This window comes from Rhincodon typus, chromosome 4 (genome assembly GCF_021869965.1).
Source record: "Rhincodon typus isolate 14 chromosome 4, sRhiTyp1.1, whole genome shotgun sequence".
NCBI classification, from domain to species: Eukaryota; Metazoa; Chordata; class Chondrichthyes; order Orectolobiformes; family Rhincodontidae; genus Rhincodon; species Rhincodon typus.
The window spans coordinates 96,913,863-96,935,907 of record NC_063335.1 but is presented as its reverse complement, the minus strand read 5'-3'; the positions used below and the strand labels follow the sequence as shown (position 1 = coordinate 96,935,907).

At 41.5% G+C, this 22,045-nt stretch overlaps 1 protein-coding gene across 5 annotated transcripts in view; it reads right to left on the bottom strand.

The window, feature by feature from the left end:
- The window catches only part of LOC109911429 (KH domain-containing, RNA-binding, signal transduction-associated protein 3-like), a 157,574-nt gene that overhangs the window by 55,087 nt on the left and 80,442 nt on the right, over window positions 1–22,045 (bottom strand). For all 5 annotated transcript variants that reach the window (XR_007262029.1, XR_007262031.1, XR_007262028.1 and 2 more), the window contains exons 5-7: window positions 19,095–19,241; window positions 13,459–13,595; window positions 10,622–10,805 (exon numbers count right to left, since the gene is read on the bottom strand). Coding sequence is in view for 1 of the 5 variants with exons in the window: in XM_048596401.1 (XP_048452358.1) it covers window positions 10,622–10,805; window positions 13,459–13,595; window positions 19,095–19,241 (468 nt within the window). In the remaining 4 variants the exon portion in view is untranslated. The remainder of the gene's footprint in view (window positions 1–10,621; window positions 10,806–13,458; window positions 13,596–19,094; window positions 19,242–22,045) is intronic.

Genomic DNA, 22,045 nt, shown 5'->3' with positions numbered 1-22,045 from the left:
ACTAACCTCATCCCGCCCCCTTGACCTGTCTATCCTCCCTGGACTGACCTATCCCTTCCCTAACTCCCCACCTACACTCACCTTTACTGGCCCCATCCCAGTCCCTTCGACCTGTTTGTTTCCTCTCCACCTATCCTCTCCTCTATCCGCCTCCCACTCTCTCCCTATTTATTTCAGAACCCCCGTCCCCTCCCCCATTTCTGATGAAGGGTCTAGGCCCGAAACGTCAGCCTCTCTGCTCCTATGATGCTGCTTGGCCTGCTGTGTTCATCCAGCCCTGCACCTTGTTGTCTCCAATAAACCATTGTTGTTATCTTATACACTTCTAACTTTAAATGCAAAGCCAGTAGATAGCTGTGTAGTTGCTCACAGGCATTATGCATTTATAAAGAATCTTTCCGCTTGTGGGTCGCTATTTGTCACTGTAGGGGTGACCTGTATCTGGCTATGTAAGGTGGCTTGTATTGGAACACACAAAGTGGCCCATGCCTGCTTACAAGATGGCAGACAGAAGCTAAGCAAAACTAAGCAGCCTGCTCACACAGTAAAATACAATGGTACCTTTGAACAGAATGGCTAGAAGGTCAGTAAAGGAATGCTGTATGTTCCCATCTGAGACAGTTCTGATAAAAAGGGTGCCTTAGGACAGATAAGTGACCAATTCCAGCTTTATTAATGAAAGGGTGACTGTCCCAGTAAATGAGTAACGTCAGGTGCTAGATTAGGTCCTCAAACAGCTGCAAGGATAACAGCTAAAGTTATTTTGTGGTAAACAGTTGCCTCTTTGAAGCTACCAGCAATATTAAATAGCTAAAAATGCTCCAATCAAAGAAGTTGGTTTCAATACATAACCAGGATACAACACAAGCCTTTAAAAAAACCATTTACGCTTAGATGTAAAGATTAACTAGCCTTAGAAGACACCTTCTCTTATGCCCTGAACCAGATAGATTGATCACAACACAAATTATAAAATGCTGACAGAAGAAGTAGTTTTATAACTTTACACTTGTAATTAACTTTATAGCAATTACTTAAAACTAATTGACTTTTTATTTTTACATTATGTAATTGGGACATTGGGAAAATAAGAGTAGTAACTGAATGTGATAAAAGACAACACCGAAACACAATGGGTAATAGAATTTGAGCTGTCCTTACAGGTAAGCAAGCTTGAGGAAGACCTGAAGGAGTATAGCCATTAAATTTCTGGAATGCGAATGAATAGGATGCATAGGAAGATCTCAAGGACTAGAGATTACAATGTCTAGCTTATACCATAAGAACATGGGAGCCTGGGGCTGTCCAAAGAAGTGCCCATCACTGATTAGGTGTCCCACAGGATTGGGTGTTTGAATTAAGGGGAAGGATGATGACTACATTGTATTTGATTACTGTAACACAAAATGTATAAAAATGTTGTATTTCTTTGTAAAAGCAGAGGGTGTGTCATTGATCTATCTTCCGAAGCCAGATTCAGGCAAGATCCTTTGGCCCTCTCCCTGCTTAAACTGGTTTCTGCTTGAATAAACGTCTTCCACTTGCTTGAATCCTGCCTGCCTCCTGAATCTTTGTCCCGAGTTGGGAAAAGCGCTCCTACAGTCATGTTCAGGAGTTACTAAACTGGATGGCCATTGTCAAATTATCAATAAATCACTGCCACTATCTGGGGTATAGATCTTTCCACTTCAGAGAAATGATGTATGAAAACCATTACAGAAGTTACAGTTTTGAAAAGCTAAATTAGAACCAAAACCATATAATAACTTTTTTTTATTCAAATCTGTTGAATGTACTGCTATTTCTGCTATTTCATTTAAATTAATACCAGGGTTATTTTCAGGTTAATAATGTATGAAATTTGTTCTGTCTAGGAACAGGAGCTTCATCAATCTTCAACTACCTATAAGGTGAAGGCTTCTGTCAAAAATAATCGGAAAAGAATTGTAACACTAAGTTCTACTTCCATTAAATTAGATTTTTGTGACCAGAGAGCCAGAAGCAGGAGGAACTTATAAACAGTTCTGCTAACTGCAATGATTTTAATCATTGCTCAAGGTCTCTAAAATGTCTCGGACTGGTAATAGGTGTAGCCAGTTTGTCAACTGAATATCATTTATATGTGGTAAAGTTTGTACTGGCGGAGTACATCCTAATTGATACTGAACTTGCTTTCATAATACCTCCTGATGACTATAAGTTGTTTTAGTCTTCATTTTATGATTTTTTGCACCATTATTTTCATTGTCCCTAATTGTTCAAACTTTTAATACATGCTGGTTCATTTTTACAGTTAATATGAATCCATAATGGCTTGAAAAACAAGACAACTATGACCACTGACGTTATTTACCTACAGTCATCACTAAATTTATTGCAGTATAATTTGTGACAGTAATCATACCACAGCGAGCCTCTATACATGTGAAAAGGGGAATGACTAGATAATCAAAAGCTTGGTCAAAGTGTTAGATGTAAGGAGTCAGCGAACTTAACAAACTAGGACACTTAAAAAGGACAATGCCGCTCAATTCAGAACTTTTTTCTGTAAAGTTATATTAAAGTAAAATGCAGCAGCCAAATCAAACTCTAAAGGTCGCACAAAATGCATTGAGATAAAAGGTCCTATAGTCAACTTTAATAACGTTGGTTGAGGGATAGAGATTGGCCTGGAGACCAGGTTAATTTGCTTCACTTCAACTATTTCATGGAATAATTTACATCCTTCACAAGGAAGGATTGGACCCAATGCTAATGTTTTCATACTGTAACGTTTTCTCCAAATGATGGAATTTCTGAAAGTACAACACTCCATTGAAGTGTCAGCCTAAGATTTTTTTCAATAGATTGGGATTTGAGTCGACAACCTCAACCCTAATGAAGACTGACACTATCAGTAGAGCAGTAACGAAATGTGCCTAATGTACAGAATTTTATTTTGGCAAAAGAAAAGGTGGCAGATAGGCATCTGTAGACCAGGAAAGAACAGTGAAGAGGCTATAAACTAGAAGCAGATGGATTTGTAACTGAATCATTTCCTTAGCTAGTGTTTGAGGGGGTCTGTGTAAGCTGCTCCATGAAACCTTCAGGAACAATTGCTGTGTGTAACAAACATTACTGGTAGTCAAGGTGACAAATATGCTCAATTTTAAAGACCTCAGATCCTCCAGCCCCTAAAAATGGTGAGTTTTGTTTTTATGCACCTATCCTTATCATACCAAGTAATGGTATCACAGGTTCTGAGAGATGCTGTCAACAAAGCCTTTAGAAGGCAACACATCCATATTAAATACATGCAGCAGCTATGATGCATTGGTTACGGATTGAGCAATGTTTAAAACAATGTTTGGACTGTCAATTAGGTAGGTTTCTTTGCCCTGAGTGGTGTTAAAGGTTCAGATGTTCTCGTAACTTCACCAGTTCAGATGGGTTTAATTCAGTAGTTGAGTACTTTCGCTTAAGTTGGTTGGTTAGTGACTCAGCATTCAATCTGTACAAGCAGTGTTTATCTACTCCTCTGCGCATGTGGTGACGTCATTCATAAATATGTCCTTGCAAATCTCCATTCTGGGATTCATAAATCATGTACTGCCTGACAGCCAAATTTCTCAGTTGGGGAGTCTAGCAATTCTCTAAAAAAGATACATACTGTAGAGCTGAATTAATACTTTTCAATTGATGGAATTTATTATGCCGATTAGATACATTCTTAATTGTTGAAGAAATGCCTGAAAGTTCATCAGAGAGTTATTATTTAATTGTATGCACAAGTAAGAAAGAGAAGGAGAATAACTGTAAAGTGGGACTTTAATTAAACTGCTCACTGCAATGGTTTCAATTTTGTGAGAACACTTTCTTTAAAAGATCTCAAGCACCTCAACCAGGAACTAGCCAGTGCTGCGGTAATCCTCCAGTCGTTAATCACCTTGACAAAATTAGAATTCATAGAACCTCTACAATGTGGAAACAGACCATTCGGCCTATCAAGTCCACACCAACCCCTCTGAACAGCATCCCACCCAAACCCATTCCCAAGCCCTCATCCCTGTAACCCTGAATTTCCTATGGCTAATCCACTTAGCTTGCACATCCCTGGACACCATTTAGCACGGCCAATCCACCTCGCCAGCACATCTTTGGACTGTGGGAAGAAACCAGAGCACTTGGAGGAAACCCATGCAGACATGGAAAATGTGCCAACTCCACACAGTGCCCCGAGGCTAAAATTGAACTTCGGTTTCTGGCACTGAGAAGCAGCAGTGCTAACCACTTACTCACCATGCTGCCTTAATTGTTCTACTATCCAAGGTGAAACATGCACAAAATCAGTTCAGTTCCAAATTTAAAAATCAGTGGGGGCTGTGAATTTTATTTAACTGATGGACCTTTGAAAGAAAAGCATAAAGAAATATAAAATCTGCATTGTCAAAATAAGTGTTTTTTTCTTAAACTACATTACAGTAACTGGAGTTTCTCTCAAATAAGTAATGCTTAAAAATAGACTGACAGGAACAGTGTCAATGCACAAACAAGAAATTGGTGCTGCTGATGCTGTTAAACTATTGTTTGCTGCCCTGTTGTACGGTCATTGTTGTTGCCATCCTCTCAGAACCTTTTCTCTGCTTCACTCACTGCCCTGTTCTCTATTCCACTTGCTGCTCTGCTTGATGTTCTCTCCTGGTGCCCTTTTATCAGTTTTACTCACTGCCTCACTTAAAGAGGTGCACGGAAGTATGGTACATGGTGCAGTGATGGCTCTTTCCAAGATCTCTTCGAGGTCAATAGCATACACTCCATAAATTGGAGATTTAAACAAAACATCTTTAAAGGTAAATTTATTAAACTTTTCAATACAAAAATTCTGACAAAAACAGGCTCTCATTAAAACCAAAATTAATAGAGTCAATTTAAGGTAGTCTATTCTCACATTAAGCAAATGTTGTTAGTTATCAAAATACATATTTCTTTGCTTTTCCTAATAGAGGGTGTGATGGGTCATTCAAATAGAGTAAACATCGTAAAAGAAAGGAGACGTAGTCTCAGCAAAACAGTCCAAATCCCTTTTAACAATGCCACTCCTTTTCTCCTGAAAATAAAGGTTGAGATATAATCTAATAGGAGGTCTTTAAAGATACGAAAGGATTAGATGGAGCAGATGCAGACAGAATATTTCTTATCGTGAGGAAGAGTACAAGTAAAGAACATTGATATTAGATAGGTACCAAAAAATTAAACAGAGATTTCAGAAAAGAAGTACTGCATTCAAAGAACGGTGAGAACTTAAAACTCACTACCAGAATGATTGGCTGAACTGAGTGGTACAGGATGTTTTTAAGGGGAAGCTGGAGAAGCAAATTACATAGAAAGGAACAGTGGGTTACAGTGATGGATTTAGAAAAGAAAAGATGGAGGTGATTTTTGTGTTTGAGAGTCAATGCAGTTCAGTGAAGAATGAAGAGGGCAGTACGAATTTCATAGCTAACCATCTAAACGGGCTGTATGATACTAAGATACGTGATGCAATGCTATGGCAGATACCAAAGGTTTTATCAAATAGATACCCTCAAGAAGTTATAGTCGAGGTGTTAGGGGAAAAGAAATGTCAAAGCTTAGGGGAGAGCTTTAAACTATTTTCCCCCTATTTTGAGACTTGAACACTTCAACACAACATGACACCATGGTTGGAAACAGTCTGGAGCTGCTTTCGATAGTTATCAGGAGGAGGGCTGGTGACAGTGGCAACAGATTGATTTTCAGGTCGGGAGGAAAGGTGATGGTTTCTGACTTCCTAGTACTTCGTTGGAGGAAATTTCTGTTCATCAAATACTGGCTGTTGGACATTAGAAATCAGAGCAGGAGTAGGCCACTCATCCCCCAAACATTTTGTTTCAACTTTTCAAAGGTCTCAACTTTCCGAGATTTCAAAAATCTACCTCCTCTTTAAAGAATTGCAGTGTCAAACCATCTGAAAATTTTAAAGATAATGAACAAGCTGACAGGGGTGTTAGCGAGGTAGAGCTGAGTGTTCGTGTACATGCAAAAACTGGCTGTTTTCAGATGTTGTTGAGAGTCAGCATGCAGATAAGAAATAAGAGAGGGCCAACTACAGATCTGGTCTCCGTCAAGACTCTAATTTTTCCCATTCCGAAAACTGTCAGTGGAAGAGATCCCCTGACTATCTCTAGTAAGATAGCCAAATATATTTCCTTCAGTTTCACGCCTGATAGACACAGAAGATGTCTATCAGGATGCAAGCCTGTAGCAGAAGGAAGCTACGTGGATCTTGTTGTAGGGGGTAGGAGTTAAAAATCAGGTGCAGTCCAATGGCTGTCAGGGAAAAGCAGACAAATTGTTGGTGGGCGGTTTACTGGGACACTGCTTCTCTTGGCTTTCAGGCAATTCCATAATTGCACTTGCTTCATGGAACTAAATTTTATGGGTTACCAGCCGACAGGAACAGCAAAATAGTGGGCCCATAGTGTAGGACAAGTGTCATCTGCCCGCTCCTGCCACAACAATGCACATATTGTGTGGGCTGCCCACCCATGGACAAATTGAATCCCTTAAATGGGAAATTATTGCCCAATTAGAGGTCTCTGCTCACCAGTAGGCTACTGGTTAATGAAAGAGGAGATGGGGGTTTATCCTTTCAGAATCCAAAGTTCTCCATGATCTGTCCATCCTCATTTCTCACCTATCTTGTTATGGGGTGCCAGCACAGTCCTGGCAAGATCCTGAAATTACTTGGAGGTCCGACATTACCAATTTCCTCCTAGATATCCTCAGTGTAATACCACTGCTCCTGCTGATGCGGACGGTTGTATAGAGGGCAACAAAAGAAGAAATAAGGAGGGAGAAGATTAAATATGAGGGTAAGCTAGCCAGTAATATAACTGAAGACTGTAAGAGTTTCTTTAGATATAAAAAGGGCAAAAGAGAAGCAAAAGTGGACATTGGACCACTGGAAAATGACAGTGAAGAGATAGTAGCGGGGAACAAGGAAATGGCTGAGGAACTGAATAATTACTTCGCGTCAGTCTTCACGGTGGAAGACACAAGTAATCTCCCAAAAATTCATGAGAGTCAGGGGGCATAGCTGAGTATGGTGGCCATCACCAAGGAAAAAGGTGCTAGTAAAACTGATTGGTCTGAAGGTGGATAAAATCACCTGGACCAGATGAACGACACCCCAGGTTTCTAAAGGAGATAGCTGAAGAGATAGCGGAAGCATTAGTGGTGATCTTTCAGGAATCGCTCGAGACAGGGAGGGTCCCAGAGGACTGGAAAATTGCTAACGTGGCATCCCTGTTTAAAAAGGGAGTAAGGCAAAAGACGCAAAATTACAGGCCTATTAGCCTAACCTCGGTCGTGGGTAAGATTTTGGAGTCCATTGTAAAGGATAAGATTTCTGAATATTTGGAAGTGTATGGTAAAGTAGGGCAAAGTCAGCATGGTTTCATCAAGGGGAGGTCATGCCTGACAAATCTGCTAGAATGCTTTGAGGAAGTAATGAGCAGGGTAGACCAAGGAGAACCAATGGATGTTATCTACCTGGACTTTATGAAGGCCTTTGACAAGGTACCGCACAGGAAGCTGCTGAGTAAGGTAAGGGCCCATGGTGTTAGAGGCAAGGTGCTAGCATGAATAGAAGATTGGCTGTCTGGCAGAAAGCAGAGAGTGGGGATAAAAGGGTCTTTCTCAGGATAGCAGCCAGTGACAAGTGGTGTTCCATAAGGGTCAGTACTGGGACCACAGGGCTCAGTGGTTAGCATTGCAGCCTCGCAGTGCCAGGGAGCCGGGTTCGATTCCAGCCTCGGGTGACTGTCTGTGCAGAGTCTGCACATTCTCCCCGTGTCTGCGTGGGTTTCCTCCGGGTGCTCCGGTTTCCTCCCACAATCCAAAGATGTGCAGGCTTTGCAGACGATACAAACATAAGGGGAGGGACAGGTAGTATTGAGGAGGAGGGGAGGCTGCAGAAGGATTCGGACAGGTTAGGAGAGTGGGCAAAGAAGAAGTGGCAGATGGAGTACAACGTGGGAAAGTGTGAGGTCATGCCCTTTGGTAAGAATAAAAAAAGCATGGACTATTTTTTAAAATGGGGAGAAAATTCACAAGTCTGAAGTGCAAAGAGACTTGGGAGTTCTAGTCCAGGATTCTCTCAAGGTAAACTCGCAGGTGGAGTCAGTAGTCAGGAAGGCAAATGCAATGTTGGCATTTATTTTGAGAAGATTTGAATATAAAAGCAGGGATGTACTCCTGAGGCTTTAGAAAGCTCTGGTCATTTGGAGTATTGTGTGCAATTCTGAGGCCCATATCTCAGGAAGGATGCACTGTCCCTGGAGCGGGTTCAGAGGAGGTTCACGAGAATGGTCCCAGGAATGGAAAGCTTAACATATGGAGGAATGTTTGAGGACTCTGGGACCATACTCATTGGAGTTTAGAAGGATGAGGAGGGATCTAATTGAAAGTTACAGAATACTAAATAGCCTGGACAGAGTGGATGTTGGGAAGATGCTTCCATTGGTAGGAGGAGTCTAGGGCCCGAAGGCACAGCCTTAAAGTAAAGGGAAGACCTTTTAGAACAGAGATAAGGAGAAACTTGTTCAGCCAGAGAGTGGTGAATCTATGGAATTCACTGCCACAGAAGGCTGTGGAGGCCAGGTCATTGAGTATATTTGAGACTGAGATAGATAAGTTCTTGATTATCAAGGGGATCAAGGGTTATGGGGAGAAAGCAGGAGAATGGGGTTGAGGAACTTATCAGTCATGATTGAATGGCAGAGCAGCCTCGATGGGCCGAATGGCCTAATTTCTGCTCCTATGTCTTATCGTCTTGTTGTCTTATGGTCTTATGTATAAATGTGCTTCTTGGAATGGAGGAAAGCCTCACCAAACTGCAATTGCTGGGCTATAAAATTAAAACAGGTTGAGTTAGCCAAGTGGAGGCAGGCTCAACCCTGAGATGTACATTGGGTTATGGGGAGTCCACCCTTTGAGTATAAATCTACCCCATGGATTTTTTTTCCTCCTTGCACCAGCTAGATTTTTCATGGCTTAAAAAACACATCAACACGGTTGAAAAGACCGACTGGTAAAATTAGAACAGGCAGTGTCATTTAACATTTAAATGATCAACCGGCTTCATGCATAGTTTGGTCACCTACTTATCCTCTGTTAAAATTATCAGTTCACCAGCTGAATTACTGCTTTACAATTATTACATTTTGTCCTTTGGTATAGCAATGAACTATAACAGCTTAGAAGAAAGAAATCAACTCATCAAATGCTGTATTGCAGTCTTGTGTCATCGAATGGTATTCCTAATTTCAGTTCTTTCAGTTTGTACCACCATCCCTGGGAACGTGCAATCCCACTTGCTATACCTCACTGGAGTAGCATGCTGGAAATCAAGCCATGCTATCCCCAGAGTCATTACAAATGTTAAATGTTTTGTAAAATACACGGAATTCCATAATTTACCCAATTTTCAGACCCAGGCTAACAAAAAGCACAGACCAGATTTCTGTAATTGCCAGAATGACCAATTACGAGAATTAATTTGACCCTAGCTACAGAAAAAACAATTATAGACTGTTGACATATAATTTCACTATTTAAACCTCTAACTCCTTGTATGTAAGGTGACATTTACAGAGACAGGCATGCAGGTGGGAGGGGAAGCAAAAAAACCATGCATAGTATGAACAGACAGAAAACTGGGAATACAGTTGTCTCTGTTCAGAGGATCTGCTGAGATAGTTTTTGTGCTGATCAGAACATTGTGCCTCCTGAAAACCAGTAAAAGCATCTAGAAAAGGATGACCAAGAAACAGAATGGCTACGTGACAATTGTAAAATGGCTCAAGTATTAAGAGGCATTGCCTTTATCAACTGATAGAAGATAAAAGTTGGCTTTCTTTGGGCTTAAATTGTTTTTACTGCAGAAAACAGAGAAAGCTCCTCAGCTGGTGAGGAGTGGATGGCTTCTCACTATCTTGTTCACAGCCCCAAGCTGCATAGCTTCCTGGAACGAGGTCTCATGGTATCAGGTCAAACATGGGCAATGAAACGTCCTGCTGATTACCCACTACAACCTCCTCAGCTGATGAACCAATTTTCTTCCATGTTGAATGACAACTGGAAGAAGCACTGAGTGGGGTAAGGGTAGTGAGGGTGTTGAGTGCACAGAAGTACTTGGAGTGATGGACATCAATATCAATCACCAACGGCTCATCAGTAGTGCCACTCACTGTATGTCAATTTCATGAGCCAGCTTGAGAAGACCTGCATCCATCTCCCTTATTGAATTCTTCAATTCAGAATTCATAGAGTCACATGCTATTTTCAGATCCTCCAGATAACATTTCTGTTTCTTTTCTAAAAAGGAATCCATGTAGCTTAACTTGCTTTTCTTAGTTGTAGAAGAAGTTTTGATTTATTTTCCTGCTAATGGCAATCCGTTCTAATAATAATGAACTTCTTCAAAGACTACCTTAACCTGGCTACGTTTTAACACTGCTTCAAAAATACAAAAGCATGTCAAGCTATTTTGAACTCCACTTTATTATCTTGTTATTACCATTCAAAATCACAAAAATTTGAGTAACAGAAATTTACTTACATATTCACCATATGATGTGTCTTGTACTGGGGGTGGCGGAGGTCTATAACCTGGTGCTCCTCTTGCTCTTGGTGCTGGAACCCCACGTCCCCTAGCTCCCGGACCTCGACCAGGTGGCGCTCCTCTGGGAACAGGTCCTGCACGTGGAACTGTGGATGCTGGGGGAGGAACTCCACCACGACCTCTGTAGAGCACAAAAGGAAAGAGAGAAACATCAAGTCAGCCAAGACAATAAAGCATAGAGAAAAGGCCATGAAATCATAGACCATCATAAATCATTCAATGTAATCTGTCTTACGTTCATGAAAGAATCCTCAAAGAAATTCTTTTGTTATACTCTTCCTTATTATACGCTTATTTAAAGAAGTGCAATTTTAGTAAAATTCAAAACATGAGGTTTTGTTTGCATTGGACATGTTTTAAAAATTCACTCATGGGACGTGGGTGCCGCTGGCTGGCCAGTATTTATTGCCCATCATAGTTGCCCTTGAGAATATGGTGGTGAGCTGCCTTCTTGAACTGCGACAGTCCATGTGCTGTAGGTTGACCCAAAATGCTGTTAGGTAGGGAATTCTAGGATTTTGACCCAATGGCAGTGAAGGAACGGTGGTATATGTCCAAGTCAGGATGGTGAGTGGCTCAGAGGAAAACTTGCAGGTGGTGGTGCTCCCATGTACCTGCTGCCTTTGTCCTTCTAGATGGAAGTGGTTGTGGATTTGTAAGTTGCTACCTAATGACCTTGAATGAATTTTTGCAGTGCATCTTATACATAGGACATACTGCTGCTACTGAGCATCAGTGATGGAGGGAGTGGATGTTTGAAAATGTGGTGCCAATCATGCAGGCTGCTTTGTCCTGGATGGCGTCAAGCTTCTGGCATGTTGTTGGAGATGCAGTCATCCAGGCAAGTGGGGAGTATTCCATCACATTCTTGACTTATGCCTTGTAAATGATAGACAAGATTTGCAGAGTCAGGAGGTGAGTTACTCACCACAATATTCCCAGCCTCTGACCTGCTCTTATAGTCACTACGTTTATGTGGCGAGACTGCTGGTTCTTAAACATGTCATGCTAAGAAGCAGAACATTTCCACATCAACAACCAACAGGATCAGCAATACTAGGTCTTTTCCTCTCTTTGGGGTCATTTTAACTTCTACAGATAATGTCAAATGCATCATATTGATTTGGCCGCACATTGAAAACTCCCAATCTTTAACATTTATTCAACAGACAGGTGTGTATGGCCTGCCTCACAATAATCTTTACGTAAATAGAAAATATTTACCATGTTCCCTCCCATCATAATCTGCCTTCTTACAAAGAAACACAAAAATTAGGATCTGGAATAGGTCATTCGACCCTTCTAGCCTATGCTGCAATTCCGCAAGATCACAGCTTATCATCCAACTCAGTACCTGGAACCCAATTTTTGCCCATACCTTTTGATTGTTTTAGCCCCAGGAACTACTGATCTGTTTCTTGAAAGCATTCATTCAATGTATTGGCCCTAACTGCATTTGTGGCAGAGAATTCCATACGGTCACCGTTCCCAGGGTGAAGAAATTTCATATCTCAGTCCTTAGACTGTGACCCCTAGGTCTGGACTCCCCAGTTTTTTGGGAAAACATCCTTCTTGCACTTATCCTGTCTAGTTTAGTTGCAATTATACAGGTTTCTGTGAGATCCATCTTTGCCTGTCCCCACCGCCCCCCCACCAACTCTTATAAATTCCAGTGGATATAGTCCTAACTGATCCAGTCCCACTTCACATCAAACAAATCAATCTGATAAACATTCTTTGCACTCCCTCCATAGTCACAGCATCCTTCCTCACAAGGAGGACAGAACTGCATGCCATATTCCAGGTGTGGTGTCACCAAGGCCCTATGCAATTGTGAGGCATCCTGGCTCCTGTATTCAAATCCTCTTGCTACAATGGCCAACATACCATTTGCCTTCTTTACTGCCTGCTGCACTTGCAATTTATTTTCATCAAGTGCTGTACAAGGACACCAGCCAATTCTCAATGCAGCTTTCCCAAACTATCGCCATTCAGGTAATGAATGATAGCAAAGACAGAAGGCAGATCAAAGTGGATAACCTCTTATTTATCTAGAGTATATTTCATATGCCAAGCATTTGGCCAGTCAACTTGCCCAAAAATCACACTGAAGCATCTCTGTATCCTCCTCTCACCCAGATTTGTCTCATCTGCAAACCTGGAATTCCCTCATCTAAATCATTAGCGTATATTGTGATCAGCTGGGGTCCAAGTGGTGATCCCTATAAAGCTGGTAACCGATCCCCTAAGGCTTTCTCTGTACAGTTTTCAATATGCCTTTGCTCTGACAAACAAAGCTAACAGAGCACTGAATACGACCAGTGAATTTCAGCATACACTAAATCTTGGCACTTTTAATTCATTCAGGTCTTCGGGGGCAAGTTAGAGTCTGTAATTACTGTATCTTAACTTGCCATTGCTACATATGCCAATAATGCAAATATCACATTTTGAATTTTTGTAGTATTATGTAACTACAAGCACTCACTCCATTATTCAGTGTTAAAGATAAAGCTGACTGCTACACCGGTGGGTGAATAGGAACAAGAAGAGTAGACACTTTGTAGGAAATTGCTTTCACCCAATACTTTAGCAAAGGAGTTGACCTATTTATTCCAAATACTTGCAAACTTGACTTTGGCCAAATTGTATATTAGATGGAATTTTCTCCACAATTATATTCATAGGGAAACACATCTGGCAATGCAAAAATGATTTTGAAATCAAGTCAAAAAGCTTACCAGCCTGCACCATAAAAATAAAAATGCTTTCACCTGCTTAGAGCTGGCGCAAGTGTCCCTCGCCCCCTTACTGGCTTCCCTCGAACTGCTGGAGTTTCTGGACTCTCTGGTGTACCATTTAAGTAGGACAATTCTTGAAGCTGTTGTTGTCTAATTTCATCATTGTAATCCTGCAAACACATATGTATACACAACAAATTTGACTGCAATCCAGTTGTGTACTATGGGGCGGGGGCAGTGTTTCCACTCGTACAGTCATTATTAAACTTGTTCTCTTACCTGTGGTTTATTTTAGATATTCAACAGTCATTTGTTACAACTTCTATACTACCTGCAATCAAAATGTTTTACACTCATGGAAATAAAACTGGATAAGAAATTAAGGTTTAACTGTAAAGAGAATCATTTTAATATTAGGAAATCCTTTAAAAGAAGTATCACCACAGTTACCTTAAGTCTGTTGCTATTGGGTTTAAAGATTTTTATTTTAAAAAACAGGCACAAAAAAAATACTGCCTGCAGCAATGTAGCTCATTTAGTATTAGTTAAGGCATTTCTAATATTAGCCCTTATTACTTGATGCCAGTCAACTGAACAATTTAGATCAATTTCTAAAGGTGCCTCACACCTACATGCTTGAATTTTACATGAAGCGTGCGCACACCATTGCAAACTGCTACAGCATTTCTACCTGGCTGTTAAATTGATACTTCTTCCTCCTCGAAAGAAAATTTGTTTTACAAAAGATATTCTCCCTTTACTCTCCAAGCCCTTTCCATTTAATGTATTATCTTTTGAAAGCTGAACCAATTGTCAATGGAGAAATGGAGTACTGTGCTTGTGGTTCATCGCTCAACATGGTCTTCTCTGTATGTGGGAGACAAAATGCAGACTGAGTGACTGTTTTGCCAAACACTTCCACTCCATCCATAACAATAACCCCGAATTTCCAATTACCTGCCACTTCAAATACAGCATGTTCAATTGCTCTGTATGTTAGATGTAAATTATGCCATCATATTTTCAATCCCCTCATCTAATCATTGATATGAATTCTAAAATGTTGGGTGCTTGTGGTTCAGTGGTCATAACCCTACCTCTGTGCCAAGAGGTCAGGGTAATAAAATCTCTGAACAGGGTGATTCAGAAAATATCTTTAAAAAAACACGAGGGGCCAGCACAGATCCCGATGGATTCCACCTGTCACAAACTGCCAATCTGAAACAGCCACGTTCCTGCAGTCTTTTGCTGGCCAGCCAGCCACCTGATCCTCTATCTTTGCTTGCACGTTACTCCCTATACCATCAGGTTGAACTTTGCACAATAATCTTTTGTTGCGGCACTTTGTTAAAATCTCCTGGAAATCCAAATATAGTACATCAACAGACCTCCCTTTACTAACAGTATGTTACTTTTTCAAACGATTCCAACAAATTGTGTAAACAGGATTTCCCTTCCACAGAACCAAGCTGGCTCTTCTTGATTCCTTGAGATTTTTGAGTGCCCAGTTGTTACCTCCTTGAAGAGTGGTACCAATAGCTTTCCCAATGTAAATGTCAAGCTAACAAGTCTACAGTTTCCAATTTTCTGCCTGGCTCCATTCTTGAATGGCCGAGTTACATTTTATACTTTCTAGTGTTAAGGAACTTTTTCTGAAACTTATAAATTTTGAAAAATTAACACCAGTGTACATATTATCTCACTTGTCACCACATTTAACACCCTAGGGATGAAGTCCAACAGGACCCTGAAACTTATGAACCTGCAAATCCATCAGTTTGCTCAGTATCATTTCCCCAGCGATTATAATTTCACCAAGTTTCTCCATTTCTTCAACCTCCAAAATTATAACTATTACTAGGTTGTTTTTGTATCATCTACAGTGAAGGCAGAAGCAAAACGTTTATTCATTACATCTGCCATTCATTTATTATCTACCATTAAATCCCCTTAATCAACCTTAAGAGGACCAACACCACTTACTCCTTTCCTTTTTAAGATACCTATGCAAACCCTTGCTAACTCCCTTTCAAGGCTCTAATATATTTAATCCAGATTCACCTTTTAGTCATTCTCTGCCATTCTTTGTATTCTGACTAGTTATCTGACCTGCCATTCATATTTGCTCATTTATATACTTGTTCCTCGAGTTTGACATTCTACTCAACTTCTTTAGTTAATCAAGATGATCCTTGGAATCTTTTGTTTAAATATAGTAGGAATGTACTTATTTAGATTATTCTAAAATGTCCCTTTATTTGTGTGACACCGCTGAGGGCAATAGCTGTGTGTTTATAAGCTTGAATTTTCATTGCAGTAATTAATTAACATTAAAGTTGCTTCAATTTCTTATATCGAATCCAAACTAAAATGAAACTAGTAAGCCTCAAGGCACCAAAAAGACTTCCTGCAGGCTTCCCTAATGCTGAAACTATTTGCTAATAAGTTCACTTCCCTCATTCAATCGGTCTCACTCTCTTCTTCCAAACGATCCAAGAATATTTTTTATGCAACAGCAACCTGCACTTCCATAAAACGTTTAGTGCAAGAAATCTTCCTCAATCACTTGATATGAGGAAGGGAGAATTAAGGCAAGTGTTGCTGAAGGGAGTGAACAAAGTCATTTTTAAAAGACCAAAAAGCAGCAAGACAAACAGGTGTAAGGAAGCAAATCCAAATGACATTATGATCAATAAACTAATTATTTTCAACTTAAGGAAAAATAGAATGAGATCTGATACAGCAAGAACTACAGATGCTGGAGTCAGAGATAACAAAGTGTGGAGCTGGAGGAACACAGCAGGCCAGGCAGCAGAGGAACAGCAAGGCTGATGTTTCGGGCCAGGACCCTTCTTCAGAAATGGGAGGGGGGAGGGGAGCTCAGAAATAAATAGAGAGGAGGGAGGGATGGTGATAGGTGAGTGCATGTAGACAGTGGTCGGGATTGGTCAGTGAGGTGGGAGAGAAGATGGACAGGTTGTGTCAGGTCAAGGAGGTGGGGATGAGAGGGAGGGTTGGTCATGGTATGAGGCTGGGGGTGGGGAGATTCTGAAACTGGTAACATCCACGTTTAGGTCATTGGGCTGTGGGCTGCTGAGGTGGAATAGGAGGTGCTGCTCCTCCAGTTTGCAGGTGGCATTATTGCAATGCTGGAGAAGGCCCAGAATGGACAAGTCACCCAGGGAGTGGGAGGGGGAGTTAAAATGGTTCGCGGCCAGAAGGTGTTGTTTGTCGCATACAGAGCGCAGATGCTTTCCAAAACGGTCTCAGTCTCCCGATGTAGAGGAGGCCTCATTCGGTGCAGCAGATGCAGCCAACCAAGTTGATGGATGTGCAAGTGAACCCATGTCTGATGTCGAAGGTTTGTTTGGTGCCTTGAATGAAAGTGAGGGGGGAGGTGAAGGGGCAGATGTAGCACTTCCTGCGGTTGCAAGGAAAGGTACCGGGGAGTGTGGAGTGGACAAGGGAGTCGCAGAGAGACCGGTCCCTACAAAAGGTAGATAGGGGTCAGGAGAGAAATATATCTTTGATTGTGGGGTTGGATTGCAGGTGGCGGAAGTGAGGCAGAATGATACATTGGATGTGGAGGTTGGTGAGGTGATGTGTGAGGACAAGGGGGATTCTGTCTTTATTCTTGTTTTTGCTGATGGGAGGGGAGAGGTGTGGGAAACGCAACAGATGCATTTGAGGGCATTTTCAATCACCGGAGGGGGCAAGTTACAGTCCTTGAAATAGGAAGACATTTTCACGGCAGTTGGAGATGAAGAGGTCGAGGGAGGGTTGGAAGCCTTGTTTTGACAGCAGTTCAAGGACTGTAACCTCCCCCGCTCCGGTGATTGAAAATACCCTCAAATGCATCTCTTGCATTTCCCACATCAGTGCCCTTCACATCACCTCCCCTCAACAAAAACAAAAGCAAAAACGACAGAATCCCTCTTGTCCCCACATATCACCCCACTAACCTCCACATCCAACGTATCATTCTCCGCCACCTATAATCTGACCCCACAACCAAAGATGTACTTCCCTCCCCACCCCTATCTGCCTTTCATTGGGATCGCTCTCTCCGCAACTACCTCGTCCACTCCACACTCCCCACTAACCCCGCCACCTTTCCCTGCAACTGCAGGAAGTGCTACACCTGCCCCTACACCTCCCCCCTCATCTTCATTCCAGGTGCCAAACAAACCTTTGACATCAGACAGGGGTTCACTTGCACATCCATCAACTTGGTCTGCTGTACCCAATGTGGCCTCCTCTGCATCGGTGAGACCAAGTGGAGACTCGGAGACAGTTTTGTAGAGCATCTGCACTCTGTACACGACAAACGCCACCACCTTCCGGTCGCGAAACATTTTAACTCCCCCTCCCATTCCCTGGGTGACATGTCCATTCTGGGCCTCCTCCAGTGTCACAATGATGCCACCCACAAACTGGAGGAGCAGCACCTCATATTCCGTCTTGGCAGCCTACAGCCCGATGGCCTAAATGTGGACTTTACCAGTTTCAAGATCTCCCCACACCTGGCCTCATACCATGACCAACCCTCCCTATCACTCCTGCCTCCTTGACCTGGCACAACTTGTCCATCTTCTCTCCCACCTCACTGACCAATCCTGACCACAGCCGACATGCACTCATCACCATCCCACCTACCTTCTTCAACCCCACCGCTCCTCTGTTTATTTCCGAGCTCCCCTCCCCCTCCCCATTTCTGAAGAAGGGTCCCAAACCGAAATGTCAGCTTTCCTGTTCCTCTGATGCTGCCTGGCCTGCTGTGTTCCTCCAGTTCCACACTATGAGATCTGATTTGTTCAATGTGCACTTAGAGTTACAAAGCACGGAAACAGGGCCTTCAGTCCAACCAGTCCATGCCAAACATAATCCCAAACTAAACTAGTCCTATCTGCCTGCTCCTGACCCATACCCCTCCAAACCTTTCCCATTCATGTACTTACCCAAATGTGTTTTAAACATTATAATTGTACTCGCATCCACCACCTCCTCAATGTTCATTTCACACTCAACTACACTGTGTAAAAACATTTGCCACATATCTTTTTTAAAATCTCTCTCCTCTCACCTTAAAAAATGTGCCCCCTAGTCTCGAAATCTCCATCCTAGGGAAAAGAACTATCAACTCTATTTATACCTCTCATTATTTTATAAACCTCTATTAGGTCACCTCTCAACCTCCTACGCTTGAGTGTAAAAAGGTCCCAGCCTATTCAGCATTTCCTTATTAACTCCAACCTTCCATACCCAATTTAGTAAATCCATTTTTTCACTTGGCTGTTTAACTGTGAACTGACTGCAGGATTGAATATAAACTAGCATTCAACCTAGTGACATGGTTGAGATGATTAGAAATCAGTGTTGTCATTCCCGGAAAAAATGGCAGTATAATTGTGGAAGTTACCAACAACAACGTCAATGAATAACAAATGGGTTTCATTTGATTGTATGAACTTATGGAGAGAAAGCACAGCAGAGGCATACAGTTAAGAACTATACTACAGGACACACTAGTTTGTTTGGGTTATATTTGCTTCTAAATATTCTATCGTATGTATTCTTAGAATTATTTATTCAAATTATAATTCAAACAAATGAAAACAGTGTTCCTATATGAAACCTTGGGATGGGTGAAGAATGATTTGAACACTGACCGGTATGAGAAACTTCTTCACTTCCTCTAGAGCATGTCCCATTCTTGCATATGCCTCTGATGGTGGAGCAAATACTTCAATAAGTACATGCAGATCTTCATTAAGATGTGCATATTTTGATTCTCCACTTTTTCTTAGCTCTTCTTCCTTAAGATATATGATGGAGAGAAAAAAAAATAGCTGACTTGTTAAGTACATCACAATATTAACATCAGACCCGAAGCTTCAAATTAACTGCTGTTTGTACTTTCACATATTTTATCCATACCTTTTTTCAACATGTCTGGTATGGTGTAAAAAACTTTAGTTAATATCATGTATTCTGTACTGCAGAAGTCTTCCAAAGCACAGCATAAAACTTCCCAAAAGCCAAAAGCAAATCTTGCTGCATTAATTTGCTAACTTATTTAAATGATATTTTCATGCAGTCAGCACCAAGTGCTTGCTGAGTGACCATAACACATTGGAGCAGAGACAGATCATTCAGCCCATCAGGTCTTTTTCACCACTGAATTAGATCGCAGCTGGTCTGGTAATCTCTTACTCTAGTTTCCTGCTTTGTCCATTACCTGGATTCCCTTACTTAATGACCCAGCCTCTACAGTAAAGAATTCCACAAATTCATTATCTTCAGAGAAGAGATTCCACATCTCTGTCCAAAGGGGTAATTCTTTACACAGGTTAAGGCTACTGATCCTAGACTCTGAGACTCTCCTAGACTCTCTGATCCTATTCTCTGTGACTACCCTGTTAATTCTGCAAAGTATCTTGTACGTTTCAATAAAGCTACTTCTCATTCATCTAAACTCCAATGGGCACAGAACCCAATCTACACAATCACTTCATAAGGAAACCCCTGCACAACCAGGATCAATCTAGATGAGCCCATTCTGGACTGCCTCCAATGGCAGTATACTTTTCATCAGATAAAGGGGACCAAAATTGTTCATGGCATTCCAAGTCTGGTCTGACAAGTACCTTGCATAGGTTTACCAAGGCTTCCTTATTTTTATACTCCATTCCCTTTGAAACATAGGTCAACATTCCATTTTCCTTCCCAATTACCAAATGAACTTGGATGTTAGGTTTTTTGGAATTATGTATGAACGTGCCCAAATCCCTCAGAGCTGCAGCTTTCTGTAGTCTTGCTCTAATTTAAATAATATTTATCTCCTCAACGCTTCCTGCCAAAGTGTGTAACTAAATATATTCCATCTGACAAGTTTTTGCCTACACACTTAACCTGTCTTTATCCCATTATAGACTCCCGAGTCACCCTCATCATGTGTCTTCACGTCGATTCCATGTTAGGGATGTCAGAGACCAGATCAGTCTCCCCAAAAATATATAGTGGAGGTAGCTTAGACCCTAACTTTTATTTTATTTTATTTTTAAGGCAAGTTTCAGGTGCTGTGTTCCAAATACGATTCAATTGGTCCACCACTAAAAACTTTAATCAAAACACACTTTGATCTTACATTGCACTTAAAATCTAACAAAAATAAGAATCACATAACTTTACTGTATAACACACTTCACAAGACAATGTTTTATTTAACTACTAATCATCAACTGTTCCAACATAGGCAGCATCCTGTAAACACATCCTCTGGCAAAATGCAATGTAGCCAAACAGTTAGGATTCCCGTGTGCTGCTCTCTCCAGTCCAGTAGGAAGAACCAATCTGCCCCTTTTGTTTTCTAAGAGGAAACTCTCTAAGTCTTCAATCTAACATCAGAGGGAATTCTAGCTGTGCATTCCAGCAGCTAACTATGAAAAAAGTCCACTGAAAGCAAAACCAAACTCCTCGGGGTCTGTGTGAGATTGACTCTGCCCACTCGTGATTCTTTTGTCTTACTCCGAAAAAACACAAGAGAAACCCAAAGCTATTTACAAGCTGTCTATCGGGCATCACTGTGACAAAACCCTTCTGCAAGAGAAGCAGGGCTGAACACATCTCTTAAAAGGCACAGTAAGGTCACAGGGAGCAGAGTTGGAAAAATTCACAGCATCGTGATCCTGACCTCTAAGAAGCAGCCTTCGTTTTGAATTTTGGGCCGAAGGAGGCAAGCTAGATTGGGAATTGGACCAAGCAACAAAGGAAGGCCCGCAGAGGAAGCCTCATTCCCAAGGCTGGCTAGGCAGAAATCACTGTATACAATATTAAGCTCCCATGTCTTCACAGTGTCCCATGCCTGACTATGCCTCTGCAGCCAAGCAGATGCCCTCTTGCTGATCGAGGTCCATCGACCCATGATCCCTCATACACCTCTGCCTAGCTACTCATTCCCAAGACCACTCATACCTCATGTCTCCAATCATACTCATAACCTTTTTCAGTACTACTATGCCAAGTTGTGCTGACTCATCTGCCACCCACCATCCTTAGTACTTCTCTCCCCATGCAAATTCAACTATTACTGAGCATGGGCACCAATCAGGAGGCATTATGATAGGAAAGAATGCTACTAGTCTCTTAGTTGTATCGCACTGAGAAAGTACATGATACAAAACTAGCATGCAATACAGTGAAATTTCAAGAACAAATGCTTCTGAAAGCAAACATCTCATTTAAGTTTTGACTTGCATAAGCAGACAAAACAGATATTTCATTTGTGGTTGATAACTTGCATCAATAAACATCTCACTCAAGTACTCATAAACCTCATGTCAACAAACATATCCATTCAATGTGCATGCAAGGCTATCCAGCAATGGGCACCCCATTATGAAATTTGTATTTTGGAGGAAAAATATCATGCAATTTCTATAATTGTTTTATGTAGCCAAACATACACTAACGCTAGAGATAGTAGGAACTGCAGATGCTGGAGAATCCGAGACAACAAGGTGCAGAGCTGGATGAACACAGCAGGCCAAGCAGCATCATAGGAGCAGGATGGCTGACGTTTCAGGCCTAGACCCTTCATCAGAAATGGGGGAGGGGAAGG